Genomic DNA, 13,825 nt, shown 5'->3' with positions numbered 1-13,825 from the left:
ATATAGAATTCCACATTTCAGCTTGTGAAATGTCAGCAGGCTTCACTAGAAATTACAAAAATATACAAATATGATCTCTAACAAATCTTCTGTTGGTTAAAAGCAAAAATATGAAAGAAACTTATTTTCTATATGCTTTGGAAAAAATAGAGGTATTTCTGAGTATCAGGATGATGGTACAAACACGTTGGTATGGTAACGGACTGGTGTTTAGGTGGGTTTAAAAGGGCTCAACATTCCATCAAATGGGTTCTAGTGGTCTAGACCACATAATCCTTTTCAAAGAATTGAGACATGCTAAGCTGTTTCTTTTCTGCTCCTGAACTGGGTCACCTTGATTGTCAGGCATGTACTTAGAATAAAACTGCAACTCCAGCAAACTGATCTGAAATGGAAATTGTAAGGCAACTGAGACAGTGATGTCTTAGTTTTCAGGCATGTGACACAGCATGCTGATAGAGCACGGCCACTGATGAGGAGATACAGGTAAACATTTACAAATAAAATTACTTTATGTTGACTCTCTAAACTGTTGAAATATCTTTGGAAACATGTTGAACTGGTTTGCCTGGTTTGTCACAATCTTAACAATGCTGAGCAAATATTTTATGTGGCAAAAATTACATGACAAAACATGGCCATGGAGTCCATTATCAAGAGCACAGACAGCACGGACTCACACACAACACATCTCTTTGTTCACAATGACAATGGATGATTTGAAAATGCTAAAATGGTGAAGGTCAAGAATTCGGTGATTCCAAAAATCGTGATGATAATATTCAAACTACACACGCAAATCAATCACATACTGGCACTGACAATGACCTGAATTAAAGAAAGACGGGCACTTGATGTTTAAAGTTCAAATACAAACATAACAGCTGACTAAATCATCTTTAATCTTTAAAGATATCAAGTCACTGCCTAATGGAACATAAGTAGGTCCATCTCATAGATGGATTTTTTCTGTGACTCAGATCAGCGCTGTGCTTTGTTCAGGGTAGTCAAATCAGATGGGAGCAGTGCTAAACCCTTGTTGAATGTGGTCTCTGCGTTTGGGGGCTGGGCCACGTGCTTTGGATAAGATAAGATTTTTTTTTAATGAATCCCGAAGGAAATAAAGTTTTGTCTCATCTTATCTTATCTAAAGCATGTGGCCCAGCCCATAAACTTTAAAAGATAACTAATAAAAAACAGACACCTCCCTGTGTTTTGGCATGTTGTGAACACATCCCACGTTAATACCAGCCCATCGGAAAAACACTCAGTGAGTGAGGCACTTTATAACTTCATATGGTTTCGCATGACTAATATGTTCACTATCACTGAATATAGAAACTACAGAATTGTTTTTTTCATTCTATATATATGTATATGTATATATATATATATATCTATATATATACATATATCTACATATATATATATATATCTATATATGTATATATGTATATATGTATATATATCTATATATATATATATCGCCTGAGACACACTGCAAGCCTGAGCAGCATTGCTGCCTCTCTTAGCCGCTGCGGCTCACACGGTTGCAGTCTCCACACAGGCAGCGTATCAGCTGCAGCACTCTTGCGATGCAACTGCTTCCACCCGAAACTGCATTGAGTTAGCCTTTGGTAATGGCCATAAACATCGAATGTTTGACTGTGTTGCAATATAAATTTCAAGCATGCAGAGTGACTCAGGCGGATTCCCCTTGCTGACATGTGTTTCTCCTCCACCATTGTGTTGTTGAGTCCTAGTGTAAAATTGATACGTAGTGCCCCCAACAATAACGGGACAGAAGAGGGTTCTTTATGCTAACAATACCTACATTTTCTAGATTCTACATAAGCAGGCTCCTGCTGTTGCATTTTGAGAATTGTTTACATAAACTAAGTCCTAAACTGTACCTTCAGAGTTCAATGCTCAAAAGGTTTTTGAAGGGAGCCTAATTATCCCCAGAAGTATCCTCATCTCCAAAATATACAAACCCAGTAGTTACAACCAATAAAAACACCATCTGCAGGGTTTTGAATGCAGCGAGCCAAACTGCCATTAACTTAAGCTCAGCTTGTATCTCTGGTAAATTCCGGATCCAGACATCGGATGACTAAAATCCTTCATCTATGAGATAGTTGAAAGCAGCAGTGAGATGACTTAAACCACTTACAAAGTAGTAGGCTGTTCATGTTCTAATGTGTGGCGGACAGCTGGTGCTCTTACAGGTAACAAAAAACACGAGATGGCTGATATAGTAGTTTGAGGAGTCTGAACTGCAAAAACGGACAAACATTCATATCTTCGTGTTGAACAGACAAAAATTCTGAGTTGGTTCTAACACAAGATTTTCTGCATATTGCATGTAAATAAGTCTTCTAACACTGGAAACCAGATAATAATACTAAACCTCTATGTGGACACAATCAGAGCATGCATGTGGAGACAGCAGCTCAGCGCACTACTGCAATCCCCATGATCCTACCAACATCGTACAAGAAGAAAGCAAAACAAAGGATTTACTGTGCTCCATCTGATTTAATTTCCACCTCAGTCAAGTTCTGTTCCCATCTAACACATGGCTTATCACGAGACTCAGGATTTAGACACCTGTATTAGCAGCTAGAAGGCAACTATAAGTGTAGTGTCTTTACATGGCCTTGGTTTTGTGCCATCATAGTAGCACATACCTGTCATGCCTTCCATTGAAGTTCAGTCTCTGTTTTCTCCATATATATTATTATTCTTTTGTGATCATTCTGAGTTTCATAGTTCTGTCTTCTCTACAAAAATAACACTAAACTAGTGACTACCTGATGATTCTGTCAAACCGACTGGAGCCAGTCGTTGAGCAGCTCATTGTGCAGGAGAGCTACCCACTCTTTGTAATTAAACCTGCACACATTCATTAGCACACATCTGCACAGACCTGGGTGCACCCAAGTGTTGCCAGAGATGCTAATAGAGATCAGCTGACTAATTTGTTCTTTGATTACTGCTGTTAGGGCTCTCAATGCACAGTTCCAGCCTGGCAAATGTTTTTGAGAAAGTGTAAGCAGGTACATTTAAAACACCTTCTCCCCACACGGATAAAGAAATCCATAAGCTTTTTCTCTAATCAGATGATTGGATGTCATTGAAAACATGTACATACTGGTGCTGTAGACCTTCAGGACATTATACTTTGTGATGGCCTTCCCGTCTATTATGCGTTTTGCTGCAAGAAGAAACTGGGGGTAAAAGTGTGAGTGTCTCTTACATGTTATAAGTCTGAGAAAGAAGGATCACAAGGCAGTTTCCTGAACTGTATGAGCTGTGAGTGGGCAAGAGGGCCGAGCAATCCTTGGTTCCAAGTCTTCCTCTTCTGTCATTGCTCTGTCACTCTCTGTCTCCTTCTCCTCTGTGACTGTGTCTTCTTTGCAGAAGCCTGCTCCATTGCTGTCTTTCTTGGCCATCTGATAAGGCTGTGTGTTGATTTCTTTGGGCTGGTCAACAATAATAACATTAAAGCTCAGGTTAACGGGAAAACACACAGGAGTACAGAGTTGAAATATGAGGTTACCTTTTGAGACAGAGGGGTGACGCAGCAAAGCTTCTCTCTGTAGCGCTCAGGCAAAAAGAAGAGCAGTGTGCCCAGGACTGGAAACACGGTGCCAGGGGTCAGCTCTTTCTCCTTCATAGGACCTGTAACATGTTTACAGGTACAGGACAACAATTTACCTTTGATCAGTTTTTCAATGACAAAATTATAAAATACAGCGTACACTTAAAAGAGTCAGCTTCTCCTAAAAGGGACCCCGCTTACTGTCATCTGCTGAACGTAGTATACTTACTATTAATAAGTACCTCATACAACCCAACCTCAAATAATCCAAACTATCCCTTTAAACATTTCTTGTGCAGATCAACGTCTGCTATGCTGTGCTCTGACATATTTGCGGCAGAACAGTGTTGAGAGTCCAACTTTAGATTCAAGACTCATTCTATAGGACAAACTATGTAATGAGGGCCAAACAAGTTTCAAATATTGATTTCCGTGTGTACCTGTTAGAAAGCTGACCAGGAGTCCCACCACGACCACAGTGGTTGAGTTGTGGGCACTGTACCACATGTAGGACAATGAGTAGAGAGCCTCCACACCTGTTGGCCTGAAGGAAAGAGGGAGAGTAATAGTCAGTCAGTAGAGTCCAGTGAGAAAAAGGTGCAAGCACATATCAGGTTAGTTCTAGGGATATACCTTGGTTTGGCTGTAGTGGCATTGACCAATGCAGTCATGACAGTGCTCGTCATGTTGTCAAACGGGGGAAGAGCAGTGGCATTGAGTGGTGGCACTAGGGTGGGACTAGACATACGCATCACAAAGCTGCCAATGCCGATCCAGAAGGCCATTGCTAGGCCAGCTACTAACCCGACTACTGCACCCTGAGGAGATAACATACAGTAGAAGAACAAATGGGTTTATTCAAGTCTTACCTCAAATCAAACATGTAGTCAGGTTTGTGTCCATGTGTCGCTGCAGATTTATGTAAATGGTAATTCACACAAGACAAGGTTGATGACATGCCCAACTCCTATGTACCATTTATCTGTTAGCACATTTGTAACAAAAAGCAAATGAGTATGGAGACAAAAAAAAAAACAAATTTAAAGGACTCACGATAGAGTTGGCCCAGGGAAAGAACATTCCCAGACAGAAGAGGCCCAGCAGAGGACCGCCCACCATCCCAAAGATGCTGAAGGCTGCCTGAGGGCGCAAAGAACGGAGAGCATTTCTTAAGCCAATAATATGTGCTAACAAATCTAATGCATAATAACAAAACAAGAAGAAAAAAACATATTTGATAATGTGTAACTGTGTGGACTATTTGGATATATCATCACCTGCAGCACAGATCCCATTCGAGAGGCGAGGTAAGCCATAGCCAGACACACCAGGCCATAGGCCAGAGCTGGAGACCAAACAGGTGACAAAGACATATTTTATCATCAGATCTGCTACATCTGCCAACTAAGTGCTGGCTGCAACTTGTATACTTTACAAAGGAGGTTCAGGGGTTAAACTAAATAAAGTGGCATTAAAGGATAACTTCAGGATTTTCTGTACTCCAACACAACAAACGGCACTTCTCCCTCTTCGTCTTCGTCTTCTCTCACTCCTCTCTCCTTCTTCCTGCAACAACTACGGTCTCGCGCGAGATTTCAGTGTGAGACTTCTCCGTGAGCGAGATTTGGTTACAGACAACAACAGAGAGCATAAGGTAAAGTAGCATGGCTGCCACAGTGTTGTCAGACACTTATTGTAACGATCTGAGCCTGTCAGTAGCAAAAACAAGCACTTTTAGAGGCTGTATATTGGCGTATGCGCGGTGCCCCGTTTAGTTACATTGTATCTCATTTCTTGGCTGCCGGCCGGTGCTCTCTCCCCGAGTACTGGATCCATTTCAGTAATTGTTGTCTCCACTAGTCACTTACACACAAACACATGGAAAAATAGGGTCTAGGTTGAAAAATCACGAAGTTATCCTTTAAACGTGGATTTAATAATTACTACTGGCTAATAATCGCTGTATTCTTTGCTAAAGAATGTCTCTGAAGAATGTCATACCCAGTCCTTTGGACAGTAGTGTTGCTTTAGCTTCAGTCATGTTTGGAAAAAAAGGTTTAATCAGGTCCTCCATGGTTACTGTTGCCAGGGAGTTGAAGGCTGATGAGATGGTGCTGGAGGAAGTCAAAAAAGGGATTGGATGAATATCTGGGATTCTGTAACACATGACATGGCTGTCTATTTTGCAGCATGTCGAAGAGCAGGAATGACCTATTTAGATGCCAGAGTCATAAAGTGGACTAAATAAGAGGACAACATTTAAGACCATCAAACTCAAGATTCGTTGAGATCAAGGAATGACTGCTGTGGTTGACTCCTATGCTGTGCTAAAAGTGCATTTGGGGAAAAAACTAAACTTCATACAAAACTAAATTTACTGTACAACTGTGGCCAACAAAGGGAAATCACAGTAATGACACAAATAAAAATAAAAAATGACAATCAGTACATATAGTCCCGTCAGAAGAGGCATGTTGTTGCCAAGGTTTATGTTTTTATGATATACTAGGACAAGGCCAAGGACTGTAAATTACTCAGATCAACTAAACAACCAAACAATATGCAATTAAAAACCAGGTAGAAGTTAAACAACTGTAGGATAAGTTGTGATTGTACTTCACTGTTTGTCAACCTATTACTATTTGCATGGCAGTGGCACACAGCAAGCAAGCAAGCATTTACAGTGGAAGATGCTTAACTTCCAGGTCTACTCTCTTGGGAAGTTTACCTGAGAGCTCCACTGAAGAGGCAGGCCACAAACAATCCTGCGAGCCCGGGCAGATCCTTAAACACATCCATAACAAAGTACAGCACCATCTGCATGAAGAAAGTAAACATCAGGATGCACCTTTATACCAGAAAAAAAGCAATTAACAATATTTCTTTATGGTTCCCTAATTTTCTGGAATAAACATAGTGCTCACCTGGTCATTCGTTTTGACGTAGCCCTTGTCTAAGGGGCTGTTCTCTCCGTAGCGAGCAAACATGACCAAACCCATCAAACAGCCTAGACACAACACAATCTGTTGGCATGGGAAAACTACGTAGCAGGACCTGGAAGGACATAAGAGGGGAGGACAAACATGGTTGGGTGTTGTAAATTGTAAAGGTTTACAGCACTAGACAATGGCGACAAGATAGCCAACATTTTAGTGGTACAGATAAAAATGACTGTAGAATACTTTCAAGACATTGATGGTACTCACATGATGGCCTCTTTCTCTGTGCGAGAACTTAGGTATCTCTGCACTTGGGCCTGGTTGACCCCGTACAGAGCCAACATCAGGAAGACTCCTCCCACACCAAGCGTCCAAAAGGTATGCCGCTCCAGAGGGTCTGGGTTCAGGCTACAAAAGGTATATGAATACAATATGATGTATACTAGTTCGAAAAGCCAAAGTGGAATATGTTAAAATCAAGGAGGAATACTACTGCACTTCAAATGTGTTGAGTACTCACTCTAGTCCAGCAATGCGGCTACCATTGACTGCTTTCCTCCACACCTCTGCTATGCCCCCTGCCTGACTGGCCCCCACCACGATGACTGCCAGCTGGCCCGCAAACATCACCACCGTCTGGAACACATCGGTCCAGATCACCGCCTTCAGACCTCCCTGAGACACGTGAGCAGCAGTGTCCAACATTAAAATAGATCTTTAAAATTGTGCATAAATGAGAGCTTGACATGCTGACACAAATGAAACTAGTAACATTTCTAGAATGACTTGCAGTAATGAAAAAAAAAAACAGAACAGACGGACGTTTTGGAATGGAGCATCAAAAGCGTTGCAGGGACACAGTTGGAATGGTATTATTGGGGCCCGAGCACCAAAAGCAAAATGTGAAATTGCACGACATTGATCTACACTGTACAGCAGTTACAGCAGTAATTACACTTAATGCATAATTACTGTGTGTCAGTTAGTGCAGCCACATTGGCACAGGAGGTAACATGCAACTCCTTCATTCACTGTCCCTACTACACTGTTGTGTCGAATCAATGTGTCTGCTACTCTGCCTGTGGCCCACACGGCTGCTGCAACAGACCTCAACGTGCAGGGGGTGCTAGGGCCTATTTAATGCTGCTTCAAGCTTTAATTTAGCATTGTGATCACTAGTTGTTTTCTCCTGAAAAAAACCCCTCTACGTACTATGGAGTTTCAGCATATTTTATATTGTTTGGTTTTAATTTGTTTAACACACTAACACTTACAAGAGCAGTGTATAGAGTGCACACCAATCCCATGGCCAGGACTGCCCCCCATAGATCAAAACCTGTAACTGTAGGTGAAAAGAGGGAGAGCATTAGTCTACTTGATTATCCAGGTGAACAACAACAACAACGACATATGCGATAGGCTCCTGTTGGTGTATGATGTGGTTTAATGTATCCTGCAGTGCATATGCTAATCTTACCAGCATTGAGTGCCAGGGCTGGAGCATACAAGACTACCCCCATATAAATTACCTGCAGTGGAAGAGAGAAAAAACACTGCTGAGAAGAAAACTAACAAAAGAAAAGAGCTGAGCTCAGAGGTCACATTTAAGAGTTAGTTGACTCACATGTCAAATTTTATCATGCTTAACTGTAAAACATTATCTGACTCTGACAGCATTTCAAAAACACATGAAGATAAACATACAAGGGGTCATGGTTAAATCTGTCCATCCAAACATCTGTCTTTGATAAGAAAACTACATTTACCTTTTCACGTGTCACACTTTGGGGAATTTACTAGTGTAATTTTTACGGAGCACTGTAAATGTTTTTAGTGGGAAAAAATATAGATGCTGTAAACGTCATACAGGAAATACAGAAAGAAAAAATGATGGGTCAGGGTCAATTTATTATCACCTGGCCAAAGTTTCAGTCAAGCTGTATTTTAATTGGTCAATAAATGCATTCTAGGTCATTCTAACCCTAACCCTAATCATAGCAATTTACAAAGAGAGATTTCAAATTGATAACTGGTGATGTCTTGAAAACAAAGGTAAATATGTTTTCAAGTATAAAGGTGCTATTGCCATTAGGTTACCACAGAGATAGCAAGACATTAAGTAGGACACTCCTAGAGTTCCTCTCCTCACCTGGTTTTGCCAAATTGCAATAAAATAATTTTACAGTTTAAGTTTCAATTGATTAATCTCTTTACTGAGTAGTTGTTTAGGGGAGTTACATCATGAGGCCCTTTTACAAAGCAATTCCACCACACCGCCACAACAAAGTTCCACATTATTACAAGTGAAAGAGAAACAATGTTCATTATTTTACATTATGTAAAGAAATTGTAGCAATCTTTATTTTCTTAATTGTTCTGCCAAAGATGTTGTGCCATGATCTTTGAAAGAAGTTTTCTTTCTTTGGTCTTTTGAGTTTTAAGGGCTTCTATTTTAGACAAGCTAATAAGATAAATAACTTAAGCTTACATTTGAATCATTAAAGTCTTTCTGCATAAGTTTTATAATTCACATTATGCATTGAGATTATGTGGGAAACAGGCTGGCGCTTAAGTATGAGGCCTTGTAGCCAAAACGTATAACTTTTACAGCAAGTTAACAAAGCCTAGTGTTCTTTAGACAGGCTCTTATTGACTTACTGTTTTAATTCTTCTGTACACTGCACACAGTTGTATCTCTCATGTCATCTTGTTGTGCACAATCATTTCCTGTGATATATGAATTGCACACTTTCCCTAGGTAGTCAAGGGAACGAGCAGAGTCTAGAGATAGAGCACAGCGTCATCTGCATCGGGTGAAATCTATCTTCTGAAGCTTCAACCTGTATCGATTCACTAAACACAGGCCGCGCTTTGTGGGAACTGTAGTTGATATTTTGAAACGTCTGAAGATTGTTGGTGTGAATGTGTCTTTAAGTACCAATTGATGTGCCTTTTTTGAAAAAAAACTTTATTTGCAATTGATACAGTTTTCATTGCTAGATGTTTTGTATCATTTGTACAAGGTATGATGGTGTTGATTTGTTCAGAACACTTGTTGTATGTGATTCTTATATAAAGTAACATCTGCTTCATGACTTAAGTCAAATTATGCTCTATGCAAACCCTGAGTTTGTTTCAAAATATTTCAAAATGATGCAAACTTAGTTGGGTTTAAACGGGCCTGAACTACATTTTTCTGAGGCATTGTTCACAATTTTGTAATAAAGCCTTTTATAGCACTCGGAGGTGTGTTTGCTTTGTAACTTCAACTTATGCGTCCTTTGCCATTTTTCATTAAACAAAGCAACACCAGCGTAAAGCCACCCCAGTGTATGTTTTTACATAGCGTTCCACCGTTGTAGACAACAACCTGCACGGGGTGTAAACAAACAACGCAAGCTTCACACACACACAGCGCTGTTACTCTGTTACTACCTGATGCTGGCTCAGAGGCAGAACTACTTCGCCCCATCATTCGGCCTCAGTGCATTTTAACTAAAAGGCGAGGGGTAACACAGGCGTAATAATCCAGCCTTGAACTGGCAGTGTAAAAGGGGCTATGGGTGAAGGTCACTTCTCAAAATATAACCAAATCAGATCCCTGCCTTCCTGCATTTGTTGACATGAGAAAGCCCTAAACCTAATATGCAAAGTATAATGCAGACAAACGTACCATCTGAAAGATGAAGGTCACAGTCCCACATATGCGAACTGTCTTGTTGAAGCGCAGCTCCAGATACTGTCAAAAGTTAGACAAAGCAATCATTTCAGAGTCATTGTGTAATGTACCACCAGTGCTGATTATGATGTTATGTCTCAGGACCAGAACTGTTTAAATCCATAACATCAGAGCTAAATCTTTTTTTGTCACAGGGCATTTCTTGCAGCACTGCTCTCTAGCAAATGATCGTTGTTCTCACAGTTAATGATAGAAACAGTGACTCTTTAACACGGTTTAGTTTTAAGACAAGGACATTTTTCTCTGTTGAACGTTAGCACATGGATAAGCTGATAAGAGGTCAGATAAGAATGTTAAGCTCTGAGATCATACTTAAGCAAGACAAAGCTGGGGGAAGTAGGAGAAAGGTGTTGACAGAGTGTAAAACAGGAACACAGGCAGACAGAGAAAAAAGGACACAATAATGTTAAATTACAATTACAATGATGTAAGGTAATAAAACCACCATGGTGGCAGAGTCATATCCAACAATGTGTGCGTGTTGTGCATTTATTTTAACTTGTTTGTACCTCATAGGCACTGGACAATCTTAGCCTGTAGAAGACTGGTATGAAAATGTGAGCAGGGATGAGCAGACCCAAGAAATATGAGCAGCCCAGGAACCAGTACTGAGTCCCGAAGGTGTACACCTCAGATGGAGCACCCAGGATGGCTACAGCCGACTGGAAAGTAGCCAGAAGGGACAGAGACACAGGCAAGCAGCTCATGGAGCGGTCAGCCATCAGGAACTCCTATAACAGACAAAATGTTAGAGTCAGACATTTTTTAAACAATAAAATATTTTTGACCCTTGAAAGCTAAAATGTACAGAATAAAAATGAGCATTGTCTGGAGGGAAATGCGAAACGTAATGTAATTTTAACACAAAAGTACCTGTGTTGTGCGCTGGCGCCCACCAGAGAAGGCATAAAAGAGGCCGATACCAGCTGAGGCCACCAACAGCAAGGCAAAGATGACATAGTCCACTGTCGTGAAATGCATCTGAACTACCTCCCCCATGGTGACGCTGGCTGGTTTAAGCACGGCACAATGAGGATGATCACAGCGCCAAAGAAAGTACTTCACCCATAGGGAGACTCACTGGGAGCTAGAGGAAGAAAAAAATGAGGAGGTGATCTAGTTTACTTCTCTCACTGAGTCCGGGAGACAGGACTGTGCAGGGACAAGAAACACTAAATTCTGACGCTTAACAGGTTTTATACAATAGCTTTGACTCCATTTGCTTTAAAGTTTTTAAGTTAAAAAAACAACAACATAAAAATAGGTCTTTATAATAAATAACAATGTTTTATGCAGACATACATTGCAGAGAGCACTAGAATAATTTGAGTTGTCATATTATATGCATCAAAGGGTTAAAATGAGCTTTTATGGAGCTCTTTAGAGGAGATTTCAAAATGTCTACACATATCTTGTTTATCTCAATAAAGCATAAAATATTGCCAGATTGTTTAAAGGCTATATAAACCCAGCCCTAGTTTGAACAGATTTTTAATGAAACTCTTTGAGTTACAATAAGGGGACATTGATAAAAAAAAAAGTATTTTAAAATCAGTTAAAATATATATTTAATATGTTCTTTACAAGTCCTCCAATCCGACATAATTCATTCATAATACTTTATAATAATGATGATACATAATACTTTCTAACAATAGCCATGCTCTAGAAAACTAATGCAACCCTGCCCTTCATCCATTCAGAAAGAGACAACTGTCTCTAATCTAAAACAAGTTTTATTTTGACGCTGCTGTAACAAAGAAAGTATATTTTTCTACCAAACAAAAACGTAGTTTACCATTTTAAATACACTTTCTAAGGGGCTGATTTAAATGTAAGGATGAAATGTGTATCGGGGCAGAATGATCACAACACAGCCCCAAGAAGGAAAAAAGCTCAACTGGTCTTTAAAAAATAAAAAACACATATTAAATGTTAAGTTTTGTTTAAAGTTAAATGGAATATTCCACTTCTGAAATTAAACAAGACTATAGCACTAAAATAGATTGTTACATCCAATACAAGGTATTGTATTGAGAGATAACATTTTTAATGAAACAGTAATGCACAATTACTCATTCATTTTCGATGTAACACATATGCAACCAGTCATCTGCATACTCAAAACAGTTTGCCAATTAAATCTTCTTTCAGTTGTCACAGTAGAACAACACAGTCATCACAAACTGTAGTTTAAAAATCACAACTTTTCAGAGAAAAATACCAACAACAAAGTTATGCATGTAGCCAAAGAGAGACAGCAAAGGACTTACTGTATCTGCTGAGATCAGGCTGCCGCTGGCTGGCTGACACACACTGGCCACTTAAGGCTCTTTCAGCTCACTGGAAGGCAGTATCTTTGTCACAACATCCAATCACAGTAACTGTAAAGGCAGGGCAAAAGGTTTTGTACAGTCATTTACCACACGTAGGGAATGCATGAGAAAAATGAAAGTCATAATATTTTTATAAATGATTTAATAACGGTGCAATGTTTTCCAGACACAGCCTTTTGTTTAAACCAAACAAAACCCAATCCCTTGTTTTATTTCTACAAGAGATACATAACAAGGTTCCTTTACAGTTTTCTCTTTATGAGGCATATTTTTGTTTTCTGTAATGGGGCACCTTCTCAGTGTGCTCACATGAAAATAATTCTCATGTTCCACTACACATAGGACAATATTCCCTTTCACAGCGTGTTGTGCTCCACTCTCCTACTCTACTTTTGAAGTGAGAGCTTAGGGGCAGATGACTGCCGAGAGGCAAGAATGCAGAGCATGCTCAGAAATATGGAGGCAAGAAGAAACAAGGCTTTTTAAAACACGTGATAAACTTCTAGTTAAACATTTTTGCTCTTCAGATGGTCACTTGTTGGAAGGTCAGGGCGACTCAGGAACATGAGTGATTAAAGCTCTGTTCTGCCACATGCACTACTTTCATTTTAACTGTTGTTTAAAAAAGGAACATTAACGTGCTGGCAGCCGTAAACATCCGTGAAGCATGACAGATTCAAATGACAAAAGGGTAAAAAATCTAATCTAAGCAATTTTAGAAATATCTTTGTTTTTGACTTTAACAAGTCAGAGAACTTTGTCTCTGTCATGACCAAAGACAGTGAGTGTGTGGGATTATGTCTTGTAGTGTTTTGTACTGCCAGGCCTGTCTGTGTGATGCCTGTGCTGGTTTGATCAAGCACTGGCAGAGATCCCATTAAATCCCAGCCTTATCATTATGGTGTATTATGTCTAAAGCAACTTAGTATGGGTGGTTTAGAACACAGGCAGTTGCTAGTCAGCTGATGCAATCAACAGAAATTTAAAAAAGCCATAAAAGGCAAGCGAAAAAACATTTTTAATAGCATTTTAAATAACTAAACATTCGTTGCAGTGCTCATTTATAATCTGGTGTATGTATACTGGGCATCTTGGTCTGTTGTTCATTCTTAGCACTGCTGCGCAATGACAGTAAAACCAAAGAGGTGAAGGTCAAAAAACGTTGTTTTCATGAAACTGGAGAAAAGATGACAATGGAGAGTCCCGG

The 13,825-nt window shown here is 39.8% G+C and overlaps 1 protein-coding gene across 1 annotated transcript; it reads right to left on the bottom strand.

Annotated features, from left to right (window-relative positions):
• Nucleotides 1-1,518: 1,518 nt before the first annotated feature.
• slc5a6a (solute carrier family 5 member 6a) lies at nt 1,519-12,581 on the bottom strand. Its single transcript, XM_069655528.1, has 17 exons — nt 12,556-12,581; nt 11,156-11,369; nt 10,792-11,013; nt 10,217-10,282; nt 8,021-8,072; nt 7,818-7,885; nt 7,064-7,218; nt 6,811-6,951; nt 6,529-6,658; nt 6,333-6,421; nt 5,606-5,718; nt 4,882-4,949; nt 4,658-4,744; nt 4,238-4,422; nt 4,045-4,148; nt 3,563-3,684; nt 1,519-3,485 (listed from the first exon to the last, which is right to left on the bottom strand). Exons 2-17 carry the CDS (start codon nt 11,279-11,281, stop codon nt 3,285-3,287), a joined length of 1,929 nt encoding a protein of 642 aa, XP_069511629.1. The 5' UTR covers nt 11,282-11,369; nt 12,556-12,581; the 3' UTR covers nt 1,519-3,284.
• Between the last annotated feature and the right edge of the window lie 1,244 nt (nt 12,582-13,825).

Source organism: Semicossyphus pulcher, unplaced genomic scaffold (genome assembly GCF_022749685.1).
Source record: "Semicossyphus pulcher isolate SPU_LCO1_2020_fin unplaced genomic scaffold, fSemPul1.0.p SCAF_11, whole genome shotgun sequence".
Taxonomy (NCBI): Eukaryota; Metazoa; Chordata; class Actinopteri; order Labriformes; family Labridae; genus Semicossyphus; species Semicossyphus pulcher.
The sequence above is the reverse complement of the archived record's forward strand: the minus strand, read 5'-3'. Positions and strand labels throughout refer to the sequence as shown.

What these genes read in the sequence shown, in the direction of transcription:
- slc5a6a (XM_069655528.1), bottom strand. Translation starts at nt 11,281, where the DNA reads ATGGGGGAGGTAGTTCAGATGCATTTCACGACAGTGGACTATGTCATC. An exon ending in GATTGTCCAGTGCCTATGAG is followed by an intron (nt 10,283 to 10,791) that starts GTACAAACAAGT and finishes AACTTTTGACAG; the next exon opens with TATCTGGAGCTGCGCTTCAA. An exon ending in CTCTTCAGTGGAGCTCTCAG is followed by an intron (nt 5,719 to 6,332) that starts GTAAACTTCCCA and finishes GACTTCCTCCAG; the next exon opens with CACCATCTCATCAGCCTTCA.